The following is a 17,710-nucleotide window of genomic DNA, read 5'->3' as shown; positions in this document are numbered from 1 at the left end:
AGTTTTTAGCAGTTCTACCAGCCAGCATGATTACTAGATCATCCCTTCTTTTCAGATGTTAGTTTTACTCTAACATTTCATCACTGAGAAATCAGATTTTTATTTTATTTTTTCCCTCTTTTCACTTTCAATGAAAATCAGTATCATACTATTGTCCTTTCTCATATTTAACAAGTGAACAATGAACAATATTTATCACCCAGCAGGATCAAAAGATTTTCAATAGATTCTTACCTGTAATTCTGCTTTTCATTTCCTATGTGAAATCTGTCATACTGTGAATATGCCTGGTTTCCTTCCCAGTCCATTAATTCAATTCTTAGGGAATATTGCCTCTGACTTGTTATTGCAAAGATAAATTCATTTCCCAGCCAATGTTCACCTGATGGGCTACCAAAACCCTAGAAAAAAGTTGGCAAAATAGCTAGATGTAATTTTTGTAATTGGTAGAATTTTAAACAATAATAAAATCACCATTACATTTTACCTATACGTTCCAATTTCTGACCCAAGCTTTCTGCACTTCAGTTTGACTGTCTCTAAAGTGAGTCTACTAATACGTACCATATAGGAGTGTTGTGCAGTTCAACTGATACTTGGAAGGACAGTTGAGGTTATCAGTTGAAAATCACTTTCCAATTACGAGATATTAATAGTATGGTGTTGTATTTGCACATCTTTCAATGGGAATACTGGACACAGTCATATTCTAGAATACATTTCATATGGTGTTAAACTTAGTTATCATTAAGACAATTGAACCTAAACAGGATTCTGCTAAACACTGTAACAGGTTAAAAAGAGTTTAAATCAGCTAGATTATTGACTGCATTGAGTTAGCTGTGGATGACAGCTCGTGTCCTACTGTCTAAAGAAGAACGGACCATGCCTTTGCTGTCAAGTGTCTGCCACAACTCAAGGAAGGAGGTTTTTTGTTTAAAATTGTCTGTATAGAAGACTTGCTGGACAGGACAGTGTCTCTGTGAGTGATCCTCAGTTGTAACAATTTACTTCACTCTTGGTCCGCTAAACGTCATACTGGCTAAGATTTTGGCTACTATAAAGTTATTTTTTTCTCACCCTGCTGAGGTGAAATAAGATATCTACATAAGTTTTGGTGCTTTGAAATCTTCAATCTAAGGAGTTAGGAGTATTCCTATAGAGTATCCAAAGCACAGTAGAGGGTACAGGAACATTATTTTCTAAGAATTGAAAATCAACGGCAGTAGAATATTTAAGGTACCTAATTCTCCTCACATTTCATATATTGAGATTTCTAGTTAAGCAAACTATACAGTTTTCAAACATGGAAAAACAATAATAATAAAAAACTATAACCAGTTTTCAAACGCATTCCTACACCTGTATTTTTGTGCATCTTCCTGTTTTTAAAGTTGTTTAAATTTTATTGAATATTTTGCTACACTAAATTTAACATTTTATTTTGTGTAATTAATTTAATTTAGTATATATTAAAATTATTTTTCTTTATAAACTATTAGTTTGTACCTGGGAACTCATAACCCCATTTTTGTTCTCTTTAAAAAATAAAAAATATTTTAAACCATAATCTTCATTTGTGAAGAATGATTTCAACATGACTATGCTTATACATATTTCTTAAGCTAGGGAAAATGGGAACCGGAATTCTCTTGATTTGAGTACAGTGATATGCTGGGAGTATTTCAGAAGACCCTTGTGAAAATTGTCTGATCAAATGAAATTAAAGACTGGATTATTTTCTTGCCTGTGATATAAATTCATCCTTTCTTACTAAACTGTGAAACAAACAATAAAACAATCCTGGTTTGTGTCTATGGGGATGAAGTCCTGCCTCCCCAGGGGCCACGGGGCAGCTGGGCGAAGCTGCAGTGCAGCTCACACTTCACCCAGGCAATGCAGAGCTATACCAGCTGCAAACTCCTCAAGAAACTCCATTTAAAAATTTAGAAGCTTAGACATTTACGACTGGATTAAAAAAAAAAAAAAAAAGAAGAGTGATTTTTTTGTTGATCCTACAGGGAATTACATCAGAAAGCACCCTAATCAGGAGTCATTTTTGTTTTAACTGGACTGCCTAAGCAGATATTTGGTGCTCACTGATGCTGGGGGCTGAGAAGATATGCCAGGTTTGGCTGTGCCAACCTGAGTACACTAGCTTATGTTTCTAATAAGCATAAGAGACCATCGAGGGATACCCGTGGACAAAGTGTTGAGTCTGCAAGACTGAGATTCAGCAGTCTGTGGTGAGTCTCCGAGCAGCCTCCAGCTGAAATATGGGAGGATAGTACTGGTTGGCTTTTCCTTTCCTGCACATTATTTCCTTAAATCCTCTTCCTCAAGTAGATGATTTCCCACTAAGTCCCTGTAAGTACTGGTTGTAGCTAATACTGGTGACGTTCTGCTTTGACCACATCAGTTTTCCCCTGTGAACTCCTGCTCCTCAAGCTTTCCCGTGATGATGCTCCTGTATCTCTCACTAACTGCTTGGATCGCATTCACACGCGTATTTGGCTTCATACGTGCTTCCTAAAATAGAAAAGCTTGTTCCTCACCCCCATAAGCCCTGGCTATAGCTAATAGACCCTTCTGTAGTTTTCTATCTCTTTGATCTTTCCCATCTCCTCGCCTTGTGGCTCTGCCCTGTGACTGTCACACACGGTCTCTCCTGTCCCAGCAGCTCTGGCGGTGTCGTACCGGAGATGTCAGTGGTTTGTCTCTGACATCCTCTTTCACCACTGGTCATTGCTCCTTGTCTCAGACAAACAGACAACACACTCTGTAGTGACTACCCAACAGGCAGTTTGTCTTCCTCAAATCCCCAAGGCAGAAGCTGGAGCATAGGTGTTTGGATACCAGCCAAAGCACATTTCTTTGCAGTCTTCATGGTTTCTTATTCATAGAAGATAAATTACTATTCTTATCAGCTGCCTCCCTTTAAAACAAGATTTTCAGGAAACCCCTTCTCCCTTTTTCCCAATGCTGGCAAGCTGAGGGGACTCCCATTTGAACTGTGACTCTATTGAATTTTATTTGTCTTATCTTATTTAGATTACAGCCAATCCAGGATGTAATACGTGTGGCTTTTTTAACATTATGTGTTCCCACGTGTGTTCTATAAAAACTCCAGACACCATATATAATTATTCTGAAATAATAATAATTTTTCTTCTTCACATTTACACTTCCTTCTCCCTTTTCACACATGTTATTACACTAAGATGAAATTCTGTCACTAAGTGGTTTGCTCTCCTGACCAGAGGAAATGAAGTTGCAGCAAAAGGGAACAGAAGGAATATAAAAAAGAATACAAAAAATTCTGAGGAAAGCCACCACGTTAGTTACAAAATACTGAATCCTATTATAAGGAGCTACAATACTGAAACTCAGATCAGAAATGCCTACACTAAGAATAATTGTGGGTTTTGTTTGTTTTTTTTCCTTGCCAGAAACAACTTATTTTCAAACTCCTTCCTCTTATGGAAAGAAAACCAAGGAAAGAATTGGAATATAAAACATATCTCTGAAGCAACAAACATTCCTAAGGAGTAGGAGTGTATTTTATTAAACACCTAATACAGCTGGAAAAAGAAATAAACAAACAAACAGGCACTCAAAGCTCTCATAGCTCTAAACCAGCGAGGAGCAGTACGTTTCTGTTAAGCACAGAGTTGGGAACAATTTCTTCAAGGATAATTTTATTATGCCAAACTCAACTGCTCCCAACCTGTATTTAGTCTGCAGTGTGCTGCCTCTATTTCAGACCTGAGGAAAGATTTGCATGCTTGCTGGTTTTTCCAGATGCTTTGGCTGGCTTAATAACTACACAGCTTTCCTTGTTTGTATCCCACTTAGACTGTAGCTGCTACAAGAACTGCTACTTTGACAAGATATGTAAGCTTTTGTGTGCAGAAATGACACGTTATTAGCCAAAAAACCCTGAAAAACCTGATTTAGCTTTTTGTTTCCATTCCCAACTCTGAGGATGGCAAAGAAAACAATTGTGCCAGTTTCTTTTGCCTTCAGGATCTTTAGCCTTCAAATTTCAGAATTTTATCTTCAAATACAAACTTTTTTTTTTCGTCAGCCAGAAAAGGAAACAAGCTTGCACAAGTGTTATGCCCACCTGCCTTGTATTTTAGTAAAAATCACACAAACTTGAAGTTCAACAAGGTTTCAGGAAAACTTGTGTCTGGGCTGACTTGCTGCTGGGAGAAACGCTGAAGTAGAAGCTCTGCAGTTGCCTGTTCTCATTGCCTACCAGCAGGTACCGAGCAGCCAGCCAAGCACGGATGCTGAGCAGGTATTGCCTTGGAGGCCCCTTAGACATCTGGGAGAGATTTGAGGGACAGAAAAGGGGAACCCAAGCTATTGCCAAAGAGAATCTTAGGAAATAATAGGGATTCAGGAGATTATCAGTGACGAGAATGGGACTTCTATGTGGGGCACAGGACAAAAGTCCACAGAAAAGCACACCTCACTAATTTTGCTGCTGTTAGACAATTCAGTAATTGTTCAGTAATGAAATCCAAGAATTTCAGTGAACAGAACATTTATGTTTATACTGCTGCTCAAATCTGTGGGGTCCCACAGAATCATTAATGTTGGAAAAGACCTCAAGGATCATCAAGTCCAACCATCAACCCAACACCACCCAACCCACTAACCCATGTCCCCAAGCACCACATCTACACATTTCTTGACCCCCTCCAGGGATGGTGACTCCACCACTGCCCTGGGCAGCCTGTTCCAACGCCTGAGCACTCTTTCAGCGAAGAAATTTTTTCTCCTATCCAACCTAAACCTCCCCTGGTGCAACTTGAGGCTATTTCCTCTTGTCCTGTCACTTGTCCCATGTGATTAGATGCCTTCAGCCTTGCCCAAGACTGTGCTTGTCATCTTCCATGGACAAGGAGTTTGGTTTTGAGAATACCTTAGGGTATACCGTTAAATTTTAAAAGTTAACATCATTAAATGTGTTTGTTTCCCAGTACACAAACATACTCATTGTTTCTTGTATTCGTATTGCTATAGCAAATACTTCCAGAATTATTTGTTAAAGTTTTGTACTTAAACTCAAGGCAGTACATGAGTTGACCATCTTCAGCTATCGATTTACTAGGGAGATTAACATCTGTATTTCATGAATGTGTTTGTACTTAACTACATTTTAACTCCCTCTGAAAAGCAGTGGGTCATAAGCACTGTTCCAAAATTGCATTTTAAATTACTAAGAGGCACTATTTTGTCATTAGCTTTCTATATTTTGTTCATTATACGTTTCCAAGTAGAGGGATTAATTCTTTAAGCTTTACTTTTATTCCAAAAATTCTAATTTTCCTTTTCCTTTGAAATTCACGTAACTTTTTGGGGTGACTGGCAAATCAGAGGCTTTAAATTCCCAAAACAGTGCTTAATGTAAGAAGGTAAGGGCAGAAATTTCCAAAAGCTTTCCGAGTTCTACATTTTCTGCATCAACACTCTATGGAAGTTGGGAGAATATAGCAGGGACACATGGTCACATTATCATGATATGCTTTCTTAACTGTCCACTACTAGCCACAGACAGGATATACAAATCTTTGCACTGAGCAAGCATAGATTTTTTTAGTGTTTCATTTTATTGTTCACAAATGGGAAATATTTATATTTCTGCTGCTGAAAATTGTATTAAGGTCATGTTTTGTCAAAGTGGGATCTGAAATAAGTCAGTTCAAAAGACATTAAAATCACAACCAATTAATGAAATTGGGGGTTTTGTATTACATCTAGAAAAGATTGTTCTTGTAGACCTAATAACACTTGCTTTCAGAGCAAAGAAATGACACAATATAGAACCTTACTGACAGTTTGAATCCCATTTGTGTACTAAGATGAAGCAAAGGAGTTTTCTGGTTCTTCATGCCTATAACTACATAGTAAATTGTGCAAATTCTGACACAGTGTCCAACTGTTATGTAAAAAAAAAAAATAAATAGTAACTTGACCTTTTGTATGCATTAAAGTACTTAGAACCAGGAATCACAGACAAAAACACATGATTTTACAAAATTTGCTCTAGATGACATCCAGGTTCTACATCAGTTCATTTCCAATTGTGTGATGATTAACAGAGTCAAAACTACTAAAGCTGTCATGAGTACAAAGAAATGGAATTCAATACTGGTTTTAAAAATGACCTTAAGAATTTACAGAGTTGATACTTATTCAAAAATAATAAGTAGGGTGCAAAAGAGTTTTATTAGCTTTGGCAAAATCTATGGGGGTATTCTGCTTGAATCATGTTACTCCAAGTTCATTAAACAATTATCTCTCTTACTTTATTTATTTTGTCTGATAATGCTCATAGGAAGCTCTGACTTTTTATAGACAAAACAAAATTGAAACCAGACACAGTCAATATATCCTATGGGTTCATCTCCTGTCAGACAATTCACTGAATAAAGCAGATAATAATTCAGTGGTTTACAGCAACAGTGTCTTCCCAGAAGCCATAAAGAACATTCAGCTGCTTTTGCCTTCACTGAGAATGTGGAATGGATTTTGTTTAAGAAGATACTTTCTAAAAAAGCCAGTATACTTCTTAATTTCCATCACATTAAATTATCCATTGCATTATTTGAAATAAAAATGTGGTCTACAGAAATTACTTCAATTTCCCCAGGGAACAAATGTGTTAAGTAATATTAAGTTAAAAGAATATGATAAAATAGTGCTAAATATTCAGAATTATTTCTATGAATCACTAACAAATATTTGGTGGCAGGTTTTAAAAATATGTTTAGATTGAAGCCAGAGGTACCTTCTCAAAAGACTAAAACAAAAACTAAGCAATTGTCAGTTTAAATAAAGAACTAAATGCCTGTATAATCATTCCAAGTTTGAAAAGTCTGTCTCAAAATCTTGTGCACATCCTGTAGAAATTCAGGCTGTTGGACTTCATTCTAGACCAAACATATCAATAGACAAACCACAGCTAGGTTCAATTTTTTCTTTTTCCTTTTCAAACACACAGAGCATCAATAGTAGCAGACTTCCTGATGAGGAAGAACCACAGCGACAGAATCCAGGTTTGAGGTGCAAACCTTACACTAACGTTACCTCTGGCGAGGTGAATTGGCCCCAAACAGCTCAGTTTCCCACAGTGACACATATACAACCACCAGTGCATCTTCCTCAGGCACACTAGCACAAGAAGCTAGGAGGGAGCACAGCTGGGGCAATGGTTTAGGATTTGAGCTCAGGTTTAGGATTAAGGCCCAAATTGTCCAATGGTATAATCCATATCATGCAACGTAAAGCCTAGTGTATCATGAGGGTCTGCCTGGAGCCTTGGGCTCTCTCTCTTCTGGGATAGCAGTTTTGTGACTTCCTCCACTCTGGGATTGTTAGCCAGGACCAGGTTGGGCCTTGCTCAGCGGGTAGTGAGCAACTGCACTGTGTATCACTCATTTGTCTATTATTATTAACATCATCATTATCTTTAATTTTATTTTATTTAAATTATTAAATTGGTTTTATCTTAACCCATGCGTCTCCTTACCTTCATCCCTCTGAATCTCTCCTTCATTCCCTGGCGTGTAGGAGGGTGAGAGAGTGGCTGCTTGATATTTTGTCACTGGCTGCATTAAAACCACAACACTTCCTTACTGTTTAACTGAAAACAGGAGCGTATTTCCTACTGAGACAAATTACAGTGAGAGCCTCTCCCCCAAACCACCTTCTTCACTCTAGGACAAGTGGATCCTGGGAATATACCGACACTTAGTGCCACTCCTAGTAAGTGAATCCCAGGGAGGTGGGTATTTTTTAAAGAACAGAAAACTCAATATTTTATTCTAAAAAAGATGATTTGGGAGATTAAGACAACTGTCTGTTTTGTGGTTTAGGTCTAAAATTTCAAAATCTAAAAAATAAAAAGTACTTTTTTCTCTTCTGGCAAAGAGAAAGAACTTTTTGAAGTAGTACTTAATTCTCTCTCTCTCTCTTTTTTTTTTTTTTTTTTTTTCCAAAAGATACCCATTCATCCTAAATAGCAAAGATGCAAATGACAAGAAGCATAGATGGAAAAAGGAAAGACCAACCATCAAATGATCGGTACGTGAATCTCAGACTCATAATCCATCTAAATACACCAAACATCAGTCTTATTTATGGGTTGCTCCTTTCTCTCTTGCTTGGGCTCAGCTGCTGCACCAAATAGCTGACCAAGAATAGAAGACACCAGAGTCAAACAGTTAGAGTGCTAATTTGATACAAGCCCCAAAGTGAAGGGCTGCTCCGGTGAGTCCCAAATGGAACAGATCAGGCAGGAAATGCTCCTCCCCAAAGAGAAAGCTGTTCCTGATGAGAGCACACAACTCTGCTACAATTCTACTGAATGTTCAAATCACTAATTTAAAAAAAACGCTCAAAATCTCACCTGGCTCTTGTGAAATAGCATTTACATCTTTTGCTTAGGAAGTTTCTCTTATAACATTAACTTTTCTCATGGTGCTCTGCTACAGGCTGTTCTCGTAATTAAACTGAATCGTGATATCATTACATAAAGTTTATTAAGTTTTACATGTAGGGAATGCCTGACATGGCTATATTAACAGCCTTTGGAAGACACCGAGTCTTATCGGTATATACCAAAGGTGTTAAAGTGAAGCACTGGTGGCAGAGTAGGCGCAAGTGTATAGCCACGTGTCAGCACCGATGTTATCCAGAAATGTCTGCATAGGTAAGACTGTGCTGGGTATAACACATTGAAAACACAACTGTGCTCCAACACAAAACAGTGTTTCATTTTACATCCAAAAATATTTCCCAAAATAAAGAAGATGCTTTCTTGTGTGGTAACATCTTCTGTGGTGCCCAGTCTGGTGATCCAAATCCCTCTGAAACAAATATTGTTTCATTCTTTCTCACTGAGATCACACTGTTCAAATGCACACTGTAGATTAAGCTTTGGTCAGGACCAGAATAGTTTCATGACTGTTTTCACAAAAACTGAATATGGTCTCTTACCACTTTGATATCACGTTTATCTCCACTGGACATGTTGGATTTAGACCTCAGGAAAAGCAGAAAACATGATGGCTCTTTTTATAGCACTGATGAAAATGAAATTATCTGAGTAATAGTTGCAGCCAAAAGCGACTTTTTATTAAACTACCATGACATGTCATTCTTTATCACAGAAGAGTGGGTCTCCATGAAAGGCCTTACTCACGCAATATCGTAATACACATTCCAGTCACCAAAAATCATTTCCTTATATCCAAATTATTTGGTAAATGTTTGAAAGAAATAAATTACTTCCATGTCATCTGTGCCAGTCCCTTGAATTATTTTTTTCAGATGTAAGCATCTTAAGACTTTGAAGCGTACTATCATAAGAAATATATTTGTGACTATATGTTACAAAATTATTCATGCCTGAAGCATGTCTATTTTATCCCCTTGTACTCATAACTCACTCTCATAAGCTTATTCATGCAACGTGATAATTCAGCACTACCACTACTCCCAACCTGTCTCGTTTGTAAAGCACGGAAGCACCATGCCTTCTGTCTTTTCCAAGGACATGCGTTCCCTACTTCTCACCTTTCTCACAGGTCCATCCTGGCCTCAAATCCTTCATTTTTGCAGGAAGGACCATGCTGATATTGCAAGGCACTTGATAAAATTCTTCACACTACTGACAGGGAAAGAACTCGGAGCTGTTTCTGCAGAAGGAGTGCAGAAGTCTGGGATGTAGCTCCAGCTAGCCAGCTGGATGGATGGATGCAGTACAGATAGAGCTATGAAGGCTTTCCTCCTTCCACAAAACTTTCTGTATTCCTTCCTTCTTCCCAGGTTATCTTCCAAATGCCTTGTTCTCTGAACCAACAATTCTTTCCCTCAGAACTATTTCATTAAGCCACAGGGGGAAGGAGAAGCTGGGAAGAGTGTTCTGAACAGCCCTACGGCTCTGCTAAGCCAAAGAAAGCAAACCAGAATAACTTCTGTACCAGCAGTAAAAGCTGCTCAGTCCTGCAAACCAGGCAGCCCCTGCAAAGTGCCATTGGAGAATGGCCCGTTACCTCTAGATGCTTGGCCGGTATTTATAGAATTTTACTGGGGTCAAACCAAAACTCCGCTAAAGTTTAGTGATGAGGATCTTGTGTCACCAGACTGTGTTCGCATACAGGCCATGGCCCTGCTCAATATGCTGGTACAGGTATGACCCAGGAGTTGTGAAAGGAGGAGTTGAATAAAATAGGAGCAGGATCCCAATGCACTGGATCCCTCCCGTGCAGAACACAGAAACTCAAAAACTCTTGTTGGAAGGAAGACACCAGCTCTTACTAAAAATCCAATTAGCTAATTATCAAAAGCAGCTGTCTATCTTTGCCTTTGGAGTGGTCCTTCATAGCCAAACCATTTGGGGGCAGTAACAGTGAAGATGAAAATTTATGTCCATATGAGATCAATCAACAATCATACTTTTAAGGTTTATGTATCTGACCACATGTACATTAAATGTAATATTTTGTTGCTTTCTTTTAGTTACTGTTTGTGGCCAAAAAATAGATTACTTGAATATAGCTCAAGCAAAAATTAATAGAGGAAACCTTTTACTGTCATAAAAGCACAGGCCTGCTGGTAGCTAGGGATCTCTAGCTAGTTTGTGTATGTACATTTTCCACATGACAATAAAAGTTTCCTAATTTTAAATCCCTGTCAAAATTACAAATAGTTATCTAAAAAAGCTGATGAGTGTTTTAATTCCTGTGAGCAACAGCAGCATTTTTCTAAATCTCCTTGAGAGAAGTTAGGTGAAGTTAGCTTCAACAGCCATTGCAGTACCCGACATCCTGGGAACCCAGGGAGCTGCACCATATGTTTGCAGTGGAATATACTTTTGAGCTCCCAACAATTACTTTTCTTTAGTCTAAAGGGAAAAATTTAGCATGAATGAAGATCCAAAAAATGAGCTTTGGAAAAACTCATTTAACGTGGCATAGTCACAGAAAGAGCACTTATCATCTTTAGCATTTGAGTGCTCTTTCAAAGAACAGAGGAATACAGGGAATGGATCAATAATATCAAGACAACTGTGAATGCAAGAAATGTGAAGATTTTGTGGCCATGTCAATGCATAACATAGTTTAAACAGTTATAATCCAGAAAAGGATTTAAAATTAATTTAGAATAGCTGGCTTTAACAAAATCAAGACTTATGAAAGATATTGTTTCCACAATATGAGCATTCAAATTATAAGCAAATTTGCTTTTTTCTGTCAAGAATATTATCCTCAGTCAAGCCATATGGTTTATGTAATTTGTGTTTTTCAAAAAAAAAAACACATCTGAAGTTGTTTTCCATTAAAATAGTGGAACAAGAACCACGAACCTTACACAAACGATTTAAAAATGCGCCTTGTTGCGTTGCTTTGTAAGCAGTTAGCCTGTCACTTCAAAAAGAAAGTGATGATCATAATAATCTAATGTGACAGAAAGGGGTTGGAGCTCTGTCTGTAGTTGTTTGATTCTTCAAGTGTTTGGGGAGAAAAAAAGGATCTGCACAATCTTTGTAAATGGACAAAACTGTATCAGAGAAATATCCATCATCTATTAATGTTCCAAAACGGAACAGTACAACAGCTTAAGATTTTGCCTCTTTGCTCAGGTCAAAAACAATATTAATTGTGAAGACCTATCTTGAAAAAGAGAAAAAGTGTAAGTTAGTATTGCTACTGAAGCGATGTGGAACAAAAAAAAAAAAAAAAAAAAAAAAAATTAGAGACAGGAAAGGTAAAGAAAAGGACTGATAACAAAACTGAATACTGGAACTGAAACTTTCACAAGATAAATTACAATAAGACTCAAACCAGATGGAGACCATAAAAGCAATTAGGAGACCACATTTTACAAAAGGATCTGGACATTTTGCAAATAAAAATTAAATGTAAGTAACTCAAGGAAGTTTTCAGAATGACCTGAAAAATGGTACCAAGAAATGAAACCTTTGTTGGAACGGTAGCTCTTGTTATGAATAATTCAGGTAGATCTAGATGCCCAAATACACAACATGCAGCCTGTGAGACTTGCAAGGACTGGTGAGGTGAAAACATGAGGAGACCAGCAACCTGATCATCACAAACTAGAAGGTTTTTCAGGAAACGGGTGAGACCTACGTCCAAACTGGAGCTTGCTTACAGAGGTGAACTGTAGGAAGTAGATCAAAAAGGCTAAACACCATGCCTAGAAGGAAATCAAAGACGATCAGTCTGAAGGGGTGGTTGGCTGTCTTTTAGGCAAGCAGAAGACATGGATCACCAGACTTGTTAAACTAGTTATAATTTACTGAGTCTCAGAGGGAAATCAGATTATTCCAGATAATGTAATGTAAATGCCCACTCGTGCTGCATCCAGAAATACTTCCTGAGAAAGTTCTGGGAACCATCTCTGTGGTCTGGCTCTCAGTGTGCTGCAGAATCTAAACCATGGAAGAGCACAAGTTATCCTGCTCTGGCATCGCACCGTATTGCCACTACGGAGCTAGCCATCAATTTGACCCAACAGCCTTACGGAGAAAAGAAAAAGAAGAAACCCCAACAGAAATGGAAGTGATTTTCTAGATGTGCTTTTCAGCACAAATTCTACTGATGACTTCCGAGATAAGCTGGCAGCAGACCTGTTTTAAACACTGAACTGGTGTTGGACTCTTAGATGTTAATCAGGAACATGAGATTAAGGGGGTGTGGAATTTACCGAAGAACTTAATTCTTGCTTCAAAAAACCAAAAGAAAAATCATCTGCTGGTCATGAAGAGGGGATATGGTTGCCATAAAGCTTAGAAATTCAGCTGTGAGTCTAATATGTACAAGTGATCCTAATCTGGCTCATGACATAACGAATGATTAAAAAAAGTGATAGCTTGCTTTCATCAGAGAAAGGAAAATATCAATACTGTAGCAATAAAGGCATGCAGTACAATTAAATACTGACATGCGGGGAAAAAATCTGGCTAGGAAAACTATTGTTGTGGGCTGGCCAAGGCACGTAATTTCAAATACCTGTTGAGAGATTTTCTCCAATGACAGAAAGCAAGAAAATAATTTTAAAGGTCTGAGGAAGCCCCCAATAGATTTGACCCCCAAAAGGGCCCCTAGGAAATCGATATTGAATGTTGGGCTATTGAGTGTAGAATAACTTGTGTGAAATTCATGGGAATTATTTAACTAGACATGCTAAAAGAATAGGCAATCCAATACTCCATCACCTAATTTGGCAAAAATGGAGACAGTGACTGGGAAAGTTACATTAATCCAAGAACTGAAAAGCTGGAATTTGAGCAAGAAGTCTTGATAACCAAGTTAGTACATGAGCTAATTATTTGTTTGTATTTGATTATTTCTAATGACTGCCTAAAAAAAAAGATTGAAAATGAGTCTTAGAAAGTAAGCTTGTGAAAACCCCTCCTTCTAAAAGTCGATCAGACGGTAAGCAATTTTTTTTTAAATTATATTCTCCTTCTAGAGGTCAAAATCTAATAATATTTTACATTCCCTCCTCAGGCAGGGAAATATGAAAAATGGCTGAAACCTGCTTCAGGGTGATCTTAGCTGCTCTTGTTAAAGAAATTATTTGTTGCTCCACTTCTAATTTTTTTGATAAGCAACAAATAATATAATGGAAAATCCATCGAAAAATGTGAAAGAACAGATGCAGTAAATAGGTACTGATAAGAAAAGAATGGGAGGATCAACACACAGGATTTCCTCTGAATTTCTTTCAGTTGAATGTACAAAACTGAAACGGCCCAAGAGATTTCATAGTCAGTAGTAAGTTCTCAGAAGCAAAAGCACAAATTACATTGCATGGCATAAGACTAATAACAAAACTGAATGATACTGGTAAGCACATATGCCACTAAGGAAAAAGATGGCATAACCAGTCTTGCATAACAATGAATCTGTGCAGAAGGTTTTGCATTCATTACCTATTGTTTTAAATACCAAAGAAAGTGTAACTTTATTTACCATAGTGGAGATTGGATGCCAATGGAAATAGAGCCAAAAGAACAGGGAGAAAAAATTAGTGCCACTGTTACTGCAGTATCACTGACTTTGCGGCAATGTATGTAGGTATGTATGGAATCGTACATATCCTACTTTCAAAAGATTCATGACTACTTTATCTGTCTCTTAAACTGTTTCCTGTGTTGGTGTCTGAAAAATGTACAGAACAGGAATTGAAGTATTTCCATGTAAGCTGAAGGCACCAGCATGAAATTCAGTCAAAGACAATGATTGCCTCAGTTTGTCTGCAGAGTGAATTGGTGCCAGACGACTCCTGTAACCCAGAGGTGCTGTTACTCATGTTGCAGAAAATACTCCCTGTACTCCCTTTCCAAGCTACCTGCTGTAAGGATCCCAGTTTAGAGTCAGAGAAAATGTGCAATGGCATCCTAAAACTGGAACAGCCAATAAGGGTTCAACACCAGGTTGGATGGGACTTTCAGCAACCTGGGCTAGTGGGAGGTGTCCCTGCCCCTGGCAGTGGATTGGAACTAGATGATCTTTAAGGTCCCTTCCAACCCAAACCATTTTGTGATTTTATTATTCACCAAAAATCCCAAATGAAATTTTCATTCAATAACCAGATACTATATTTATTTCTGAAATTGTAAGTTCTGTAACAGAAGTTTTTCCCGTAGACATTTTTACTGAACTGAACTTGCTTTTATTTTTAAAGATTTTAAATAATCCCTTCATTTAGTGCTTTTTGAGAACTTGGAAAAAAAATTTTCCTCTTCCGGGCCAATAACATAGTTCTGAAAACTTCAATGGGAATGTCATTGATATCCAAGCCAGTCCTCCAGGACCCAGAAAAAGGAGCTCTGTCAGAAAGTTTGTTCAGGCAGTGAATGAAAATATCAGAAGTTATTTAGATCAGAGAAATTTTTTTTGAGTTGGCAAAGAGAAAATAGCCTGCTGAAGTCACGTCATCTGTAATTTGGTAAGTTATTTGTTTTATTTTAATCCTTTTTGAAGTATCAACATTTTCAGTACATTAGCTTGATTTGCAGAGAAACCCTAAGTCATGGGAAAAAATACTCAACAATTTGAGTAAAAATATTGTGATTTTAGAAAGTAAGAGACATGACAAAAGGTAGCTCATAAAAGACTGCAGGACCACACCACATCGCTATAGGCAGAACTAATTAAGAAAATAAGTACTATTTGAAATCTAACACTTCCATGAACTGTACAGTTTTTCCACATTTTTCACCTTACCATTTTGTATTCTTTCCAGCTCTTTTGAAAATCCAGACTCCCATCTTCTCGATGTTGTATAACTGTCCATCCTCCTCCAGCAACTTCCATATTGCAAAAGACCTATGCAGTAATTAAAAAAAAAAGAACAAAAAACAATAAAACAAACTTGCCTTGGAATCATGTCATCTTATGGGGGAAAGAAATATTTGTGAATAACAGAACTAAGGAAGCCTATTTTCCTATGGATTCATGCCCTATGCTCTACCCTCAATTGCTTGATTACAACCAGAGATCTGCTCATGTTGAATGTCATTCTCCCAGTAGTGTCTCCCATTCTTTCAGCCCATTACCCAAGAGCATCTGCCCACTATCCCCCTCTGCTTCCTCAGCTTTCCTCTTCACATCCCTCCATGCTGCTTTTCTGTTTTCTTTGCAGTGCCCCTGAAATCACTCCCTTCCTCTGAACAAACGAGCATTTTGTTCTGTGATAATAATGTTTTCTATAGCTTTCAGCAGAGTGTCACTCTGAGTAAGAAAGAATCTTTAGGAATTCTTACAGAAATAGTAATTTAAGTAGTCCAAAATGTAGCACAGATTAGCTTGTTCTGTTTTGCTCTGTATTGTGATATTACCTACAGTATGCCAGGTATTGTCCCAGAAGAGAAACAGCTGATCTCAGCCTAAGCTGCTTTACAGCTGACAGAGGACATAAACAAGCTCAAGAACAGAGGTCTGTGGGACAAGCTCAGAAGTTAAGACCTATCCAGAACATGTCAGTTCTTACCTTGCCACCATTGCACTAATAAAATTCTAGCTTAGATACTGAGATTTGATATATTAAGGATAATGTAACAATTTTTGTATGACTCTTCATTTTAAGACCTAAGTTTCTCAGTGCTACTCATTCAAGAAAATGTTGCTGATTTTCATTCCCGTGTACTCATCCATTGCATATTAGCACTGCAACTATCTTAAATTTCTTATGTCTGTGCTCTTGAATAGTTACATCCCTCTTTTTAAGTAAGAGGGTTGAAGAGGTGTCAGCCACCAGCTTAGCTTTTGGCATTCGCATCAAGAGTCAATCCATTCAGCACTGGTTGGTAATTTAAAGATTTAAATTGTTTTGCCAAACTGAAGGTTACTGTCCAATTCAATTAAATAAAAAATTGTCCCTCAGGCAAATCAATTCCAAATCTTTCCTATTTATAAGCATTGTCACAGTAATCCTGTGCGAGTGCCTTTGTTTTAATTTGCTCCAGGCATGCCGAGGGAAGTCCCTGTGTAGGTACAGGAAGGAAACAGAACACCAAACAGTGCTAACATGTGAACTTGATTTAGGGTAACCACAAGAAAACCCACAATTTGCTAGACAAACATTTTTGGCCCTGTTCCTCCTTCAGGGAAGACACTGTGAGTCAAAACACTTATCTACAGGATTTAATTTTTTTAGTCTGATTTACAGTGAGAATTTCTAAATGATGGATTCACTTTCCTTTTAAGTCATTTCAAGCTCCCATGAATCCACTGCCAATTTTTAAAACATTAAATCCTCAACTGTATTAAGACTCTCATTTTAAGGACACACACAAATGACGGGGTTTTCATGCTAAAATACAAAATACCCACAAAAAGACTTTGACATTTTCTGAACAATATAACAAACCAAAAGAGAAAACAGCACAGTGAAAGAAAGGTTAACAGCAGCACATTATTCACTAGCCATCACTGTGTGGTCTGGCACTCTCCACGGCGGTAGACACAAACACCTGCCACATTAACAGGAGTGCCAAGCTGATTAAAGATGTTCATTGTGCTTAGCTCTAGCCAACAAATGTCCTAGACTGGCTTCTGTCCCAGACAAGGTCAAGGCACTCAGCCATTAAACACCTTTTAACATGTTCTGACTTTTAACCCTCTACCAGAAAAAAAAAAGGAAGAAGAAAAGTGACTTTGATTTTATATGCATCTTTAGATTCTGAGTTTATTGTCAGTAAAAAACCCTGGATGAAAAGACCATCCAAAGCATTGCAATCTTGCCTTTCCTTAAATGCATGTGTAAAAATACTCAAGCTACTAAAAGACATCTATGAGATTCTTTATACATATTTCAACCTTGTAGACTATATTATTATAAACTTCATAATAATAATTTAGAGATCAGACAATTTTAAAGTAAACAAAAGGAGGGGGATTAGCACATACTGCATTTTAAGTGCATACACACTAAGACATCACAAGTCTACACTGTTGACATGGAGCTAAAAGATCAAGACCAGCCATTTGAGATTCAAGGAATGTGTATCTGCGGTGCAGAAACCAAGCCTGAAGGTAACCATGTTGGGACAACAGTCTCCACAGTATATGGGGCTAGCATGTATTTAATGCGTTAAAATTCTGTCAGATATGCTCAGAGGGACCATCGGCACCAATATGGTAGGAACTCCACCAGCAGAACG

General features: G+C 37.7%; 1 protein-coding gene across 1 annotated transcript in view; it reads right to left on the bottom strand.

Moving 5' to 3' along the window:
* Nucleotides 1–234: 234 nt before the first annotated feature.
* The window catches only part of ANGPT1 (angiopoietin 1), a gene marked incomplete at its 3' end in the record, with an annotated part of 112,364 nt that continues 94,888 nt past the window's right edge, over nt 235–17,710 (bottom strand). Inside the window, exons 6-7 of the mRNA XM_010080581.1 lie at nt 15,273–15,374; nt 235–401 (exon numbers count right to left, since the gene is read on the bottom strand). Coding sequence (XP_010078883.1) covers nt 235–401; nt 15,273–15,374 — 269 coding nt within the window. The remainder of the gene's footprint in view (nt 402–15,272; nt 15,375–17,710) is intronic.

Source organism: Pterocles gutturalis, unplaced genomic scaffold, assembly GCF_000699245.1.
Source record: "Pterocles gutturalis isolate BGI_N339 unplaced genomic scaffold, ASM69924v1 scaffold21784, whole genome shotgun sequence".
Classification (NCBI taxonomy): domain Eukaryota; kingdom Metazoa; phylum Chordata; class Aves; order Pterocliformes; family Pteroclidae; genus Pterocles; species Pterocles gutturalis.
This window is presented reverse-complemented; position numbering and strand designations above follow the sequence as displayed.